The 17,027-nt window shown below is 43.2% G+C and overlaps 1 protein-coding gene across 1 annotated transcript in view; it reads left to right on the top strand.

Annotated features, from left to right (window-relative positions):
- Positions 1-7,899, top strand: part of FTCD (formimidoyltransferase cyclodeaminase) — a 152,562-nt gene extending 144,663 nt beyond the window's left edge. The window contains exons 11-13 of the mRNA XM_078681446.1: positions 3,574-3,712; positions 5,616-5,711; positions 7,735-7,899. Coding sequence (XP_078537572.1) covers positions 3,574-3,712; positions 5,616-5,711; positions 7,735-7,821 — 322 coding nt within the window. The 3' untranslated portion in view covers positions 7,822-7,899. The remainder of the gene's footprint in view (positions 1-3,573; positions 3,713-5,615; positions 5,712-7,734) is intronic.
- The last annotated feature ends 9,128 nt before the right edge of the window (positions 7,900-17,027 follow it).

Consider the following 17,027-nt stretch of genomic DNA (forward strand, 5'->3'; position numbering starts at 1 on the left):
CATGGTTGAGGCACATTTAATATGGCCTCTTGATGCAGCTCCTTCCTAACTTTGAGTCCGTGATCTGCAAGCACTTACAGTAGATAGATCTTTGATTTAAGTTCACAAAGACTAGAAGTCTAGAGTACACACCCAGACACCCAGTTTTTCTCCCAAATGCATCATCGTATTTTGAACTTAAAGTATTTAACTTTAGTCATTGATAAACCATGTTCTGGCAGATAAAGTAGTACATGGTCTACGCTAGATGTTAAACATGCATGACATTGACAGAACCAAACCCTTTTGCAAACTAAAACAGTTGTTTTCTTTGCACCAGCACAACTGTAAAGCACCAAGCACACATCTCCCCTATCTTGAGGGCATGACACTGGTTACTGGTTGTCAGAAGATCCAGTTTCAAGCTGCCTTGTACCACACACAAAGCAATACATAGAAAAGACCACTCTTGATCAAAAAGAAAATCAAGAAATACATACAACAAAGGAACCTATGCCCAATGGCTGCTCGCCTTAACGTTAAAAAAAAAAAAAAAAAACATGGTTGGAACATCTTTCTCTATTCAAGTAGCCAAACTTTGGAACTCGCTACCCATACATCTAAGATGCTCAGACAACCACCTTAACTCCCAAAAATTAGTCACGAGCTAGCTCTTCCCCACATGACAACTAAACTCACAACACAACAGTGTTCAGGGTCAACTATGCTGCTCATGGCATAGATATAAAGTTGTCGTTATACATGAGTCATTGTACATTGAACTGTGCTTCATATTATAAGTAGATACATTTATATAAGGGAAAAATGCATATTACACCACAAGATACATGTGTGTATAGGAAAATGTCATAATTGCTGCTTCTATGTACATATAGGTGCGTATATAGCAATTTATGCCCTCTACCAAAACATTAGGAAATGTCATTAAAAGATTTGCCTGCTTCACTACAAGATAAATGTGCTCATCCGATCTTGTATATATGGTGCACCTACGCACATATGAGTAATTATATAGTAGCTTTCTCTCTAACCAGTAAAACCTACCAGGTCGTGATGTGCATATATGCATGTATAGAATAAGTTCAGTTTTCTTGCAACAAAAAATCACCCTTTCAACTTTTGTCCCATCCCTTCTCTTCCTCACTCGTCTCAAACCTTTCCGACTACTATGAACCCCCAAACTTCCTTTTTGTACTTCCCCCTTCTTTTTTTACCATGTAACCCACCTATCAGACACATACAACAACTAAGTACAAAAACAACTTTCTATTTCCTCTCTGAATTCCATTCCCATCATCTTATCCCTACTCTAAACTCTACTAAACACAAGAAAACAAGAGCACATACCTAACGCAACTAATGCAAAACATAAAAAGAATCTACTAACTATTAACCTCTAATCTTGGGTTCCAGAGTAGCATGCTTCTTGATGCAAAGTTCTTCAATGCCTGGTCATTGGTACTAAACATTATATAGATTCCATTTACAATTACAAAGTCAGGTTGCACGAAGAATTATGCGACTGTTCTTGGCCATGTGGCTGCAAGATGATTGTGTCTGTGAAAATCGAGTTAAATAGCAAATGTTTGTGCAAGAAGGCTGCAATTGATGGGTAATTCCAGGCAGCCATATGACTTTCCATGATCACCGGATTGGGACGGTTTCTGCAGGATGGACTATTAACTTTCCTGGTCCTGTCAAATAAGTGTTGGTGTTGATCACCGACAAGTGCAGCTACAAAATATACTCTTTACGCAAGGAAGTCCCTGACAACCATGAATGCAATTCCCATTGGGATAAATGGGTTCCCCCCCACTTACGTTTCTTAGCCAGGGCTGCTGTAGCATCCAGGACATTCTTCAATTACTGTGTGTTGGGCTGTGCTGGAGATGGGGCCTCACTGACTGCCTCGTAAAAACTTTGGGACGTGTGATCCTGAGTGTTTCTTGGAGGGGGCCAGAGACGTAACTAAAAAAAAGAACAAAAGATTCTGCAACTATTGTGTTGCCTTTCTCTTTAAGGTAAGTACATGTAAAGAAAAAACAACTAAGTCTTGAGTCTCGGCAATGACGGTGAACATCCTGCGATTATGGCCAAATCCCTTAATCTCACCGTGCCTAACCAAAAAAAAAATACCAAAAAAATGAAGGTTTCCTCATGTAATACAACTGGTGCTATGTAAAGCGCTCTGATACCTGATTCGGGTCAAGTTTGCGCTATATAAAACTCTGTAAAAAAATTAAATGGTGTTTTTCTCTGGCAGCAGCACAGATGGGAGAAGGGCAGTCCTTAACCTACACAGGGTTTTAGCTCTGTCTTGACGGTGCAAATGCCATTTGACCTTTTAACCTACACTAATCTTATTCTACGATTCTTTGATTCCACACAAATACACATCCATTACCATGCTATTTACTTAATATGCTTCACTTTACCTTACAACATTCCTTTAACATAAGACCGGTTGGCATTGCCAGTGCTTGTTTGTCAGTGTAAGCAGTGCCCAATACAAATGCCTCACTTAAAGGGCGACCAATTCTCCTTTTCGTTCATCTTGGCTGAACAGTCTGGAGCCCAACACCTTCAAGATGAAGCTACTAATAAAAAAAAAAGACGTTCAGTTTGTTGTGCTGAAGGGATGACCTATAACTGGGAGCCAGGTGTTCTACTTTTACAAGCTTTGTAGGAAAGTGATATGCGAGTACCTTAAAAATTCAAATGTACCAATAACCACTTATATAGCACATACAATATGTGGTTTTTACTACCAAAATAAATAATTGACCCTAGAATAAAGAAAGATTGAGGAAAAACTGAAAAGCTGTAAAGGAAAGTTGTGTATTATGTATTCAATGCGTTTGTACGAGTTTATAATTATGTTGAAAAATATTTAGAATCCGTAGCTTGAATGGTTTGTAAGTAAACATGAATGGGCTCCCTACCTACTTAACCTATAATCTTGAGAGATCTGTAACTAAACAGGGAGCAATCCTAGATTTTTTTTTTTTTTTTTAGAACTCACCTGCCAACCTAGTTGGTGACATCCTTCATCATTGGGTTTCTACCTCGGTCGCCAAATGCATCCAGGGTGTGCTGAAATGCCTGATTACATCAGAGCTCGGTGTTTTGTGTGTGTGGTGTAAGTGATTTAAAATTGACTCTGAGTGCCTACCTCAAATGGTATTTTAATAGTGGCGACCCTGGACACATTTTAAAAACAGTGGTGGATACCTGTGAGATTGTCTTGATCGTGTGTATCCTTAATTATACGAAACTAGGTTGGTGAGTGAGGGTTCTTTAAAAAGGGCAAAGCTAGGGTTCCTCCTGTTTTTCCTTGGGATCTTAAGTTCCAGACCTCTCAAGGTTATCGGTTACGTAGGTAGTGAGCTATTTCTCGTCTGGTTTATTTGTGTATAGCTACAGAGTGCAAACGAGTTCCCTTTCTTCTCTCTCTTTTGTTGTTTATATTGTGAGTAAATATGACCTCCTAAATGAGTCGCTTTGCCAGGGGTCGTCTCGTATTGTTTGACTGCCAGAACTGCACATTTGAGTGGCTTTTCCTTTGCCTTGCAGCCGTGAAGCCGCGATGCAGGAGGGGCTGAAGAAAGCCATTGCAGTGCCTTTGTCACTGGCACAGAAGGTCAACAGCCTCTGGCCCCCATTGCAGGAAATGGCCAAACATGGCAATATCTCCTGTAGATCTGACATACAGGTACTCGTCAGATACTGCAGGGGAAGGGTAATAATTGCGGATGCTCTTTATGGGTTTCCTGGGATCTGAGAGCCACCTTAAAACCTGGAGACATGAATAAAGACTGCACATATTCTATTTAGCACCAGGAGTGGTTGATTACCACTGTAGATCATTTATTGAATATTTATGTGGGTAATGATTGCAGATCGCCGACCCAGTGCTTGATTTGTCAAAGTAATCAAGTGCCTGGATCCAAAGCTTTCACCACTTTCTTCTTCTTCTTTTTTTTTTTTTATCGCCCCTTTGGGTGTTCATTTTAATCTGTTCTTTTCCCTTTATCACTGTTTTTCCATCTTCCTCTTTTCAATGATCTGCCTTTCTCTAGGTTGACAAAGTTTGATCAGAAAAATGTTGTCCCTGTCTCCAAAAGGCAACTGCCGGCACAAATTAAACACTGGTCTCCTTTGAGATAACATGATTAAGACTGCGGTAACCCTTCTGATATTTGGGAGTCAAGGACAATGGTGAGGAGAGGGCAATACATTTTAGAGCAGCAAGCTTGATGACATGTATGTATATCCTACTATGCAATCTGAGTGGGAAGATTCCTTTTGGTTGTATACCCCCAATACCTGAATTTAGGGGAAGGGATAATACATGTGCAAATCTTCTCTCCCCACGGTTTCAGATTGGTAACCAACACTAAGACCCTTGCCTAGTATGGTAAACGGTGAGATTCCATGTAACAAAACACCTCCCTACAGATTGTTATAGAGGAGTAACAATCCACACTTAAATGCCCAGAGACTTTAACATATTCACTCCACAATAAATAACTTGGGCCCATTGATTTTATCATAACTTTCCATAATAAACAGATCTAGCTTGTAGTGTTGGTCATTGGTTTACCAACATTACCAACAACGCTAGGGTGGGATGAGCATAAGCTTTTACACATAAGGATTAGATAATAATCAACACTAAAGTAATCTAATTATCTATAAGAAGCAGTTTATTAGAATTACAGTGGCATTTGTTTGACCTTAAAGGCCAAGCTCCACCTATCACAGTGGTGTGTGTGACTGAAAGCTCAAACACAATAGCTTTGCTTGATAAAGAACCTGACTGCAGCAGCCTCAAAATCCCCCCCCCCCTTAACCTTCTCATAAATGCAAGGTTGAAGTCTCAGGAACAAACTATCTTAAACTGGACCCTACCTTACCTCACAGTTTGCATTAACAGTATGGAAAAATCTGTGACTTTCTTCCAAGAAAGTGTCTGGATATCATCAAAGTACCTGAAAATGGGGCTTTTACTACTAGCCAAGGTCTTACAATTGGTTCTTGCACCACTCAAGGCAGTAATCGCCACCTTAGGAAAATGACCATCACCGCCATAAGCGTTAATCTCAATTGCTGCTTCCAGCGAAGGGTGAGATTCAAACTATGGAGCCTTCCTTTCCAGGCTATCCCACATAACCACTCCTCCCCACCCAGTATCAGAACGGAGGCCCTCTCCTAACCTTCAGGAAGCATCCAAAAATCAGAGCTTGTAGGTCATGGATTAGTTCAGAAAGTGATCTGTCTCAAAATGTTCAAACAAATTGTTATCCCCTGACTGCAGCCTGTTGCTGCTGGCAAATTCCTGCATCTCTTCAGAAATCTGTGTCTCTATCCTTGCAAAATACCCTCCTACAAGGCTCCCATTTTCTGAGTACCATTGTTTTAATATTTTATTGAATCACGTGCATTTCTGCCTTCTGTGTGAAAGTGACCCATTATCATAGGGTATAGGTGCAGTACATAGGACGTTAAACAATACTAGGGTCGTAAATCTAACATTATGAGCAGTCCCTTCTTTACCACAGTTTGTACTCCTTCATTACTCCATGGATTCCCAATAACATTTTTCTTTGCCGAAGGTGGCAGCGAAAGCTCTGGAGACTGGTGTGTTCGGGGCCTACTTCAATGTGCTGATTAACCTGAAGGACATAACAGACGAAAACTTTAAGGCACAGGTGAGTAAGGCGGGCAGTCGGGCCAGTACTGGATTCCTATTGGTCAATGCTCCAAAGTGTGGTTGCGGCAGTGTCTGATCTAGGTGGTGCATCTCCGCTTTACACATTTCCTGGTCAAATTTAAAGGAAATGTATTCTGTGTACTAACACTGCAAGATAAATAGCAGCTTGTAGATGCAACAAGTTTGTGACAGGAAACATTTTTGGGTCCTGTGATTGTTTCCGAGCATCTCGACAAATGGTAACTCTTTGGGGAGCCTGACAACGTTGAAACTAATCAGAAGTTTTGACCTGTAACTTCTTTCTGTGCACCCAGTAAAAGTTCCGAGGGAAGTAAATGAAACTTGATCGGGTCTCGCCCAATAGTAAAGTTTGTTTAAAAAAAAATATGTTTTAAATCACACCATGATTGTACCAAAGCCATACCCGTAAACACTTACACATACTCAAAGTGTCTCCATCGCCATGACCCTTAGACATCATGTTGTATTCAGCGGAAGGTTGTAAGACTCCCTCCCTATTTCGAGTACTGCTAATCGAACTACTCAGAATTTGAAATGTAAGAAAGGTCACAAACTTGGCCAGACACCTGTGTGCGCACTCCTTCCCATCCATGGCTATTACCAACCCTACGTTTGGCAGAAGGGTGCAAGGCCTTCCACCACTTTTGAACACCCTGAATCAGAAGTATCATCAACAAAAGGTACAACTGAAACACAATGTATACATAATGTGTAGTGAAGCGAGGATGATTTGACCACTAGGCATGGACAAACTGAAGCTGGGTTTGTCCCTACCTACTGATCGGGTGGAAGCACTTAAAAGATTGGTAGATGAAACGAGTAAAAAATTATGTTTCTACTTTGATGTAGGAACTTCTGGTAGAACTGTTTCCACATATTTACTGTAGTTGAACATATTTAAAATTACATGTTTCAACATTCTCGGTGTTCATCTCCCATTCAGTAGTAGTTGCCATACACAAAGGATATTCCCTTCCTAGGCAGTGCCACTAGTTTGTCTGAAAGAATCTCCAAAATATGCAAATAATAAATAATTAAATGAAAATCTGTAGCAAATTCCCTTTGGTCTTAAAATATCTTACCTCACCCTGCTTTTTTAAAATCTTTTAGAAATAAATGAGTGAGTATAAATGTGGAAGGACTATGAAAAATGAGGGTAATAATAAATTGGAGATAATGGTTTTAGTTTGAGAAACATGGTTAAAGCACTTGTTAAATTATAATCAATAATGTAAAAAAATAAACACAAATTGAGCCTGACGGTAATCCTTTGGATATTCTGAGACCGAGATGATTTGATCACTCCCCTGACGTTATCCTCTATTTGTATTCTCTTTTGACAATAGCTTTCAGTGAGTAGAAACATGTACTCTGGATGCCAGGGACCGGGAATCTTTGCTGGGAAGGACCGAGAGTGTCCTCTTGAGATTTTGATGCCAAACATTAAGAATCCGTGCTTGGGAGGCCATTGAGTGGGAAATAAAACTCTGGGAGCCAGAGATCAGGATCTCTTTCTTGGGAGGCAAGAACCTTGAGGCCAGAGAGCCAGTCTGCTTAGGGCGTGTGGGATACTTCTGGGTATCTTTAGCTGTTAGTATTGGCAAGTGAACTGGAAGCTCTGTGGGCCCTCGGTGCTTTCTTCTGACCATAGTGTCCCCAGTAACCACCACTGAGGGAGCGAAGCATGTTTTTGGGATGTGGTGATTGTGAGGCCAGGTTCTCTCTCATGAAGCTTTCTTTATGCTACAGTTTCAGGCGTGACTGAATGTCAATGAGTGGCCTTCACTTGGTAAAACCTTGATTGAAGGATGATACTTTCCTCACCAATGCTGTTGGACAGTTTCACAGTAACAACCGGCCTACATGTACTGTCCTGTTAAAACAATTGACAAAAGGATATCTCTGCTGTTTGGAAATGTCTCACCTGCTGAAGAAGAAAAACACATTCCCAATGGCTATTTAACTTCGCTTTGCCTTCTGTTTTTTTTTTTTTTATTTAGATGAAGGAGCAAGTGTCTAGTCTGTTGGAGGAGGCCAAGCGGAGTTCTGCTGCAGTGCTTGAAGCAGCTGAGTCCAGGGGGCATTGAAGGAAAAGCCATGCTTGATGCTGCTGGACTGTGCGGTCAAACTGAACGGTTTCCTGCCAATAAAGAATGTCTTCTGCACATGCTGGTGTCACTCTGAATATTCTGCCTTTAGTCTTTTATTGTCTGCTTGGTGTTCGAGTCCTATGAAGGTTCTCTCCTGAAAGGTGTTCCAAATCCAAATTGTTGAGGCAGATGGAAGGAGAACATGTTGGAAGAAAAGTCCTGGTTTGATCATTTCATGGTCTTCCTATCTGGGCTGAATTATCAGACGTGGAAAGACCAGAGGTTCAGTCCTATCTTTCTCACTTGACCAAATCGGGATTTACTTTTAGCATCCATGTGGTTTAATCAAGCACAGGCGGTAAAAGAACAAAATGTTCTCTTTGCTTCATTCTCAGAAAACCTTTCATATTTATGTATGTGTTGGGGATGCAGTTGAGATGAGCCTCTTCAATGTTGATCTCGTTAAATGATGGTCAGTCATCTGATCCGCTCAGCGTCCCCGTATCCTTCAATTCCCCCACTTTATGACTAGGTTTCAAAACAGTTTTGGGAGAAAAAGCATGAGGAATATTAGTGACCTTGCAAAAATTCCTTTTGCCCTCTTGGAAAATAACATTAACATACAAAATCTAAATGTTGTCGTTGGCAATATTTGTAAAGTATACGATCGCTAAAATTTCAGGACACTAATACTGCTAACAGGCCTGAAACCCAACCCAAGTACTTTGAAGGTATTTGCTTTGGACTAATGAAGTTGTTTTAATTATTCATGGAAGACTCGAGTTATCAGCCTGATAAATCTCCCTCAGACTTTGAATGCTCACCAACAAGACATTACCAAAATTAAAGATCTTAGTTGTATGGCTGAGGTGTGACTTAACTTTTTTCTAAGAAAAGGTGAAACTTCAGGTAAATAACCTTGTACTCCAAGTCCAGTCATTTAAACAGCATTTGCTGTGTTGCTGAAAGCATTTGCTGGTGAGAACTGATGAGTCACGTTTGTTTTCCTTGAGTCCCACAAGGACATTTGCTGTAGCATTTGTAACTTGTAGCTGCAAGACAGAGGACTGGTAGAAACCCCAAAAACACTTTTTTTTTGTTGTTGTAATTTTTATTTATTTAAACAACCGTCAGCGAGGTACAAGTAATCTTTCAACAAGCACAGTTAAGTACATTATCATCATGAGCAGGTTAGGAATTGCAATCACCAAATGGAGAAACCGAGTCATTTAAAGTAGATGGATATCAAAGAGCAACAAGATACATTGCAAGCATTCAACAGTACTATGATTAACAATGGCAAAGCATTCTGTTCATTTCGACGCAAGCAACACAAAGGGAGGGAATTTACACATCCGGTTTCACATCTACAGAAGAAAGGCACATCTGGAAAACATACAAAGTGGGTGGGCTTATGAGTCAGCAGCGACAGGGTGTTCCAACAAATATGACTGCAGCTGGCCCCATATGTCTCGGGGTCATGAGGAACTGGGGAGCAATTCAGCGTATGTGCAAATTTGTTCTTGCCAAAGGATCATATCATCCAGCCCCTCCTTAAATTTAGGTGCACGGCCGCGACCCCACCTGCAGGCCACGCAGTGCTTAGCCAAAACAAGACAAAAGGACACAAACTTTCTGTATGTAACAGGAATGTGTGCAGTATACCCTAGAAGCGTAATAAGTGGTGATCTGGGAATAGATGTGGAAGTCATGGAGTCCAGGGACTCGAGAACTTGGTGCCAGTAGTCATACACCCCAGGGCATGTCCACGCTAGATGTAGGAAATCTACTTGTTCTGCCCGACATCTAGCACATCTATCTGATTGACGCAGGCCATACCTATGTAGCCGCGCAGGGGTATAGTAGCTACACTGGAGAATTCTGTAATGGATGATACGCAGCCTACTATTCAGGCTAAGAGGCAGCCTAAGGAAAGATGAGTTTCAATGTTCTGAGATGAAAGAAGCAGCTGACTGAGTTTAGTAACCACTTCTCATTCATGAGGATCCCTTGATTTTCACAGCACGCATCAACCAGTAAATGGAAGGCAAATTCTTGCATCCCAGTATGTTGTAAACTGAATGCCCATTTTGGGGAAGTTAAATTTCATGAAATCATTGGCCAACATTTGGTTGTTGACAGTTTATTTGGCGGTAAAGAGTTTGCAAAATGGTTGATTGGTGATACATCACTTCAACCAAATCAGAGTTGACATTATAGTCTCGTTGGCTCAAACTATGGCAAGGAAGCAGACTCTAACCAACAGCTGATGCTCCCAAAAGCTTCACCAATACGAAGATAAACTGCACCAAAACTATAGAGTAGAGTCTGTGAACTGTAAAAGTCACACCTGCAGATCTATCATGAAGACATTAATGTGAGGAAATGAGAACACTGGCAAAGAGTCGCTCGTGATTCAGCCAGGCCACCGGTTAATTCCCTCAAATCATTTGGAATCTAAAACCGCTTTGGTGTTAGATGCTGCATCCCAAGAAATGTACAACTTAATCTCTTCTCGCTTTCATGTAAAATTCAGTTTAAAAAGGAGTTCACATCAGGTGACTTTAAACTTGAAGAACCTATTCATATTTCTGAAAGGAAAACGCTATATTGAATCGTGTTAAATAGAATATGATCCTACCCCAAGTTTGTTTTCTTCTGCAATTTGTTTCTTTTTTCTCCGCAGAATTCCCTATTCATAAATGGTTCACAAGGTGAATATTTGGGCACCTTTTGCTGATTGTTTACACGTAGGAAATGAGCGGCCCACAGTATCTTTGGAAGAAGACTAATCTCTGCTCTATTCCCCGATTCCTGTTTGAGCCAAACTGACTGAGCTTCCAGTCACAGACGGGCTCTAATCCTTATACAGTAGGTCACTGTCCAGTGATGTGCAAAATACGGCCCGGGGGCAGCATGCGGCCCTCCTGACCTTTACTTGTGGCCCCTGGGCAACAGTGCTGCTGTATACTGGACTCAGCGCTAACATTATAAACAAGCATTTACAATGCAACGGTCTCGCCTTTGTAAAAGTTAGAGCTATTGGCATTGTAAATGACAAATTTTGTATTTGTGTTGGTTTTGAAAACAGATAAATAGCTTAATCTCTCACAAATGCGAGACCTCTTGCATTTGCACACAGAGCCACAGACACACACACACACACACACAGAGCCACCCACACAGTCATTCACATAGATCCACCCACACACACAGAGCCACCCTCACACACACAGAGCCACCTACACAGAGCCACCCTCACACAGACAGAGCCACCCACACATAGAGCCACCTACAAAAAAAGCTATCCACACAGAGCAGGGCACAGGCACTTCCATGAAGTGTCAACTTATGCCGGTGGGGTGAGGGAGTGTGTGGGGGGCTGCACCCCAGCCCCTGGCTCCAGGCTGGAGGGATGGGTCTTCCATGAAGTGTTAACTTATGCCGGTGGGGCAAGGGAGTGTGAGAGGAGAGACTGGTAGGGGGTTCGCCCCCGGCTCCAGACTGGAGGGGGGGGGTCTTCCAATTCAAGGAGTGTCCATGTGTGCCGGAGGGGAAGCTGGCGGGTGTGGGGAGAGGGCAGGGTTAAGGTAGTTATGGGCGAGAAGGAGGGCTTCAGTGTGAGTGACAGAAGGTATGACGAGTGAGGGCTTTGTAGGTATTGAAGGAGGGATCAAAGGTGAGCAGTGATGTGTGGGTGACAGGAAGGCTGGAGAGGGGAGACAGTGGTGAACCTGTCGCACCCCGGGCCCGAGATCTCAAGGGGGAGGGGTGGGTTGGGAGTGTCAGCAGGGGGGGGGGGGGGGCACCGACTAGAGAAATGAGGGGGGCACTGTTTCACGCAATGTGGGACGTTTTTTTATGTCGTTTAAACCTACTGTTTGTATTTATAGCTGGAAACAGATAACCGATCCCTGCAGACCTTTAAGACTCTAATCACTGCAGTACCACTAATATACATCATAAATCCAGCCGCGAAGAGCTCACTGCTGCAGGCATCCACGACACCTTAATACTTTGGCCCTCATTACACCATTCTTGCGGCCTCTGCTACTCCATCCCCGCAACGCCCCAAAAAACCGACCCTGGGGCCGCAATCGTAACAACTCAGCACATGCAGACAACAACAACCCAGCTGGCGTAGCCCCATCAACACTCAGCAGTTCGATATCCACACCTAGTCCAGTACTCCCAGGCCCCATATACAACTCAGCACCGCAGCCTTTAATAAGCCTTCCATGCAGCCTTCAAATTGCCAGTGTTGCAGCCCTTAAATTGCAGCACGGCACTCACAATAACATGACGGCGGAGCTGCAGCTCTCCAATAAAAACACCTTAGTTATTCCCCAGCCCAGAAGCTTCACAATATCTCCAGGGTTGTGCTGACCAGTATGCCAACACTGCAGACCCCAAAACCTCAGCACTGTCCCTCTTTCTTTTCCAGTCACACTGTCCTGTCAATACACCAACACTGCATGAGATACCCAATATCACTTGCAATACTTGGGAAGGCTTCGGGCAACAGCACTACAGCCCCCACCCCATGACATCAGACTCCAAAACACAGCACATCCACCATGCCCCTTCAATGCTGCCCAGCATTGCAGTCTTCCAGAGGCCCAGGCCCCAAGTGACCAGCACTACAACCCCTCATGACCCATCACCGAAGTCCCCCTGTGACCCTGTGCCCGTTATCCAGTAATCCAGTAATGTGGCCCTCAAAACCCATTCCGGCACCCCCGACCTTCAGAACACTTATTGCTACCCTCCTGTCTCACTGTACCTGCATGCTGCCCATTATGGTTTCCCCCTCGCTCTGCCTCCTCTTGCCTCCCTGTCCTTCCTCCTCCTCTTCCTCTGGTTCCCGTTTTGTTCCTCGAAGAAAAAGCTGCAGAGTCTCCGCCATCATCTCCAGACAACGGGGTGCGTGGGCGGGCCCGAGACACGGGAAACTAACGGAACTTGCCCGATCGCAGAAGGTTGAGCACCAGAGAATCAACCAAAAATGCCCGACTGCGCGGTTCTAAGAACCAATTCGTACTAGGCCGTAAACCAACAAATCAACCAAAATCGGCTCGACCGCGTTGGTCCCAGAACCAGAGAGTCAACCACAACACAGTTGTCGTTGACCTAATAGTGATAGAATCCACGAGAACCGATAAATTAAAGGGAACAGGGCCGCGTGGGGCAGAAAACTACAAACTATGCAGCCACGCAACCCTATGAGAATAAACCAAAAAAAAAGAAACGGAATGGCGCGAGGTAAACAACCAAAGATTTGAAGAACAGAGAACGACCGACTGCACGGGATCTCAAATATAATTTTTAATCAACCCAATTAGCTTTTAGGACCGGAGGTTCTGATCATGGTTCTCTCTTTACTCTGATTTACAGCAGCCAATTACAACCAAGAAAACTTAAAACTACATTTCGAGGGGGGGGGAACAAAAACAACTCTTGCCCAAGCGGCAAGAGTTGTAGTGATCTGCGAGGAGGGTGGTGGGAACAAAGACAAGGACCGCGGGAGGGGGGGGACAGACAGCGGGAAGGTGGACGGACAGCGGGAAGGTGGACGGACAGCGGGAAGGTGGTCAGGATACAACCACGCGGGACAGGGACGAGGTTAACAGTGAAGAAAAACATTGGTTTAAAAAAAAAAAAAAAGTAAACGCCCACAACTTCATGACGGAAAAAAGGGGCGTAGTTTAAAAAAAAAAGACCGGAACGCCCACGAATCTGCTCCGAGAATGATTGCCACATCTCTTCCAATGGCTAGCCTCCATTTATGGAGCTAGCCAATGGAAGAGAGAGGCGGGTTAATCCCCCATACTGGAGATCAAAAAATTTCGCCTGCGCGACACTGCTGTGCAGTGAACGCCAGGCGAAACCTAAAAATGTTAAATAAACGGCAAGCATTTATTTAAAAGTTAATTTCCGTTAAAGGCTGTACATTCACCCCGGGTTGTCCAGTTCCACATCGTGCAATTTAGTTCAGCCACTAGATGTACATGCTTCGCCTCCCCTACACCCACTTTACACCCACCCCCCTTCCACCGTCCTGCTTGCATTAGAGCGGCCATTAGTAACACCAAAGATCAAACATTTCTAGACCCCGGGAAAATGTTTTTGGGAACCCATGCTGTAGACCATGCGCTTTAGAAGTGGTCAGGGCCGGACTGGCCGTAGCGGGCACCGGGCAATCCCCTGGTGCGCCGCACAGGTGGGGGGCCGGTTTTGGGCCCCTGGGGGCCGTTTTTGTTACAGGGCCGTTTTTGCAGCATAGCTGTAAAATTGGCCCTGTAACAAAAGTGGCCGAAAACCGGCCCCGGCAAAGAGCTCGGCGGCACCCACAACCCCCCGAGGGGATGAGAGGGGCTGGCCAGGGCCGGTTTTGGTTCCCAGTCCGGCCCTGGAAGTGGTAGGATGCCGTCGCTGAGGATAGTCCTCTTTACAAATGCACATAACATATCGTGGGATATCTCAAAGAGATATGATAGTTCCTTCCTTAGGCAAGACTGCTCATCATCAGCATTGTGATTAATACCCAAACGTTGATCGGGAATTGTTTCTGATGTAGAACCCACGGAAAAGCACATTGGAACCATTTGTAGGGGAATACTGTTACACCTTGTTCTTTAATCGGTTCCTAAAATAGTTTTTGCTGATATGGCTTAGAAAGACATTTACCAGAATATTAAATATATTAATGCTGCTGTACCCGCTGTATTCCAAATGTACCTCATGTAACTATGAAGCGCTCTGATACCAAAGGGTCACGTTCGCGCTATATAAAACTATGAATACATTTTTTTTTAAAATATGGACAACTTGCTGACATTTAAGAACAAACTTTATTATGCGACGCGATGAACAATCGGCCCCTAGATATCATTGAATTGTGGGAAGTTATTCACAAATGTTCTTCTATATGTACATCGATTACGTAGGAAAATTGCGTTCTCATTTGTAAACGGGCTATTTTAGCCTTTCCTCCCATATCTGCATTGTAGAACCATATAAGAAACTGGCCATAGATATTCTAAAACAACTGAGACATCAATGTAATTGGGTGACATGTCCTTTAGGCAAACAGTACCAAGGTCGCGGCTGTCAGTACAACCACACTCTATGACCTACACCGACTAGCTCACCTTCTGACACCAAGTACTATTTTACAAGCTGTCTCATAGAAGCCAAGCCATCATAAACCAATATGGACAATCACGTTGGCCTGCAGTAGCGCTGTCCAGCAGGCTACCGCCCTCCCACCGCTCTGCTACAATGCGCAACCTGAAGCGTGCTGAAATGGAAACATCTAATCAAAATACCTTGGTTTTTAATCAGTTATAACTTCAAATAAATAACTATATATATATATCGTCGTTCTCCTTCAGTGAGTGGCATCACACATTGAATTGGGCCACAAATCCACTTGGATACTACATTTAAGATATGAATAGCAATGTGTGATGCCACTCACTGAAGGAGAACGACTAGCACCACAATTACCAGTAGGCCGTTGTCTTGGCCACGCCCACCTTCTTTGTTCTTGGTGTATCTGTGGCCAATGGAGGAGCAGGAGCTGCAATCCGGGTAACTTCTTTCATGCTTTCTTCGGCCAGCATGGATGCCGCGTGTATCTCCAAGTTATTGCCAATGCGGTGTTTTTTGTGGCTCATTGTCTATTATTGCATCCATGTTAAAACCCCACTTCTATGGTGCCAGGCACCTTCCATTACCTCTCAAATGGGCTGCCACTCTCCCGATCCTGTGTTCTTCAGTCATTCATTACAGCCGCATGATGATATCAAGGCGTTCTCGCTGGTACCATTTAAATAAACGGAATATATATATATATACACACACACACACACACACACACACACACACACACAGCTGACCAGTTTAGGAGTCGGATGTACTCCTACTTCAAACAAACTTGTGTGTTACAAACATGAATACAAAGCCTCTGTTGATGTGCCACAGTGTACATGCAGCAAGCACCAGACACATACATTGGCCAGATTTTTGTGGATGCACGGCTGTTTGATCGGGAGGACAACTAAGTACCAAAGCTAAATCACTGTCCATTTATATAGAAAAAACTGGAACTTGGAGCTCTATTCTATTTCCCTTTTCTTTCTTCCTTCCCATTTTTTGTCATCTAAGCACAATGAAAGATTGGGCATCTGAAGCCTGCAAGATCACTTCCTAAATACTAATGACCGTCAATTCACCACAAGACCGGGGGTAGCAGAATTTGACTTTTACGTTCACTCGCAAACACACATGCATACACCCACACCCACAATCACACCTACACCCACAATCTCGCACATATGCACACTCACCTGCATGCATGCACACAACCTATATTTAAAATCATTTTTATTTACCTCTGCTGCCAGGGAGAATCATATTCAGGCTAATTGTACTCCATTTTTATTACACTAATAGTGAGTAATATGTTATTATTCCCTATTAGTGTAATAAAAAGAATTGACAAAAACAAGGAGATTGGATACCCAACCTATGTCTATAAGGACGAGCTGCTACTGTGTTCCTGGCACTGATTTTGCTACCTCTGAGGACAAGGCCCGCAGCTGCTACCCCTAAATGACGTTCATGTTATGCCTAAAACCCATATTTTTCATATTAAGAGAGGGTCATCATATTTTCAATGAGATCTCAAGGCATGTTTATGAGAGACATCAGCCTGGGCTCACTGCCTTGCTCTGTTCTTTTTAAAATGTTGTTTCTGATATGTTTATATGCAAGTAGCATGATGATTGGCAGTCTAGTGTCTAAAGTAAGCCCGCCATCTGTGGGATAAATGTGAGTGAGTGGCTCTGAACCGATGCCTGCATAAGTGGGGTATACAAAAGCTGTGAACAATTAATGGTGTAGTTTAAGTATTACCAGAGTTTGTGTATGTTGCCAGCTGTAAACCTGTTCACCCCTGACTTGATCTTCTTAGCAAAGATCTAGTCTTCCAAACACCTTTCAATCCATTGATACAAGTTTGTCATTTGCTTCTTTCTTCCCAGCAGGCCCTGCCTCCCCATCTTAATCTTAACAGTTTTCGTTGACTCAACAGATCCCTCAGGGTTCTACAAGATGCTCTTCTATTTTTTACTATGCACAACTCTTAGCGTTTCAGGCTTGGGGAAAAATGCTGCAACCGTTTTTTGCTTTGGAAATTT

The sequence above is a fragment of the Lissotriton helveticus genome, chromosome 3_1 (assembly GCF_964261635.1).
Source record: "Lissotriton helveticus chromosome 3_1, aLisHel1.1, whole genome shotgun sequence".
Lineage (NCBI taxonomy): Eukaryota > Metazoa > Chordata > Amphibia > Caudata > Salamandridae > Lissotriton > Lissotriton helveticus.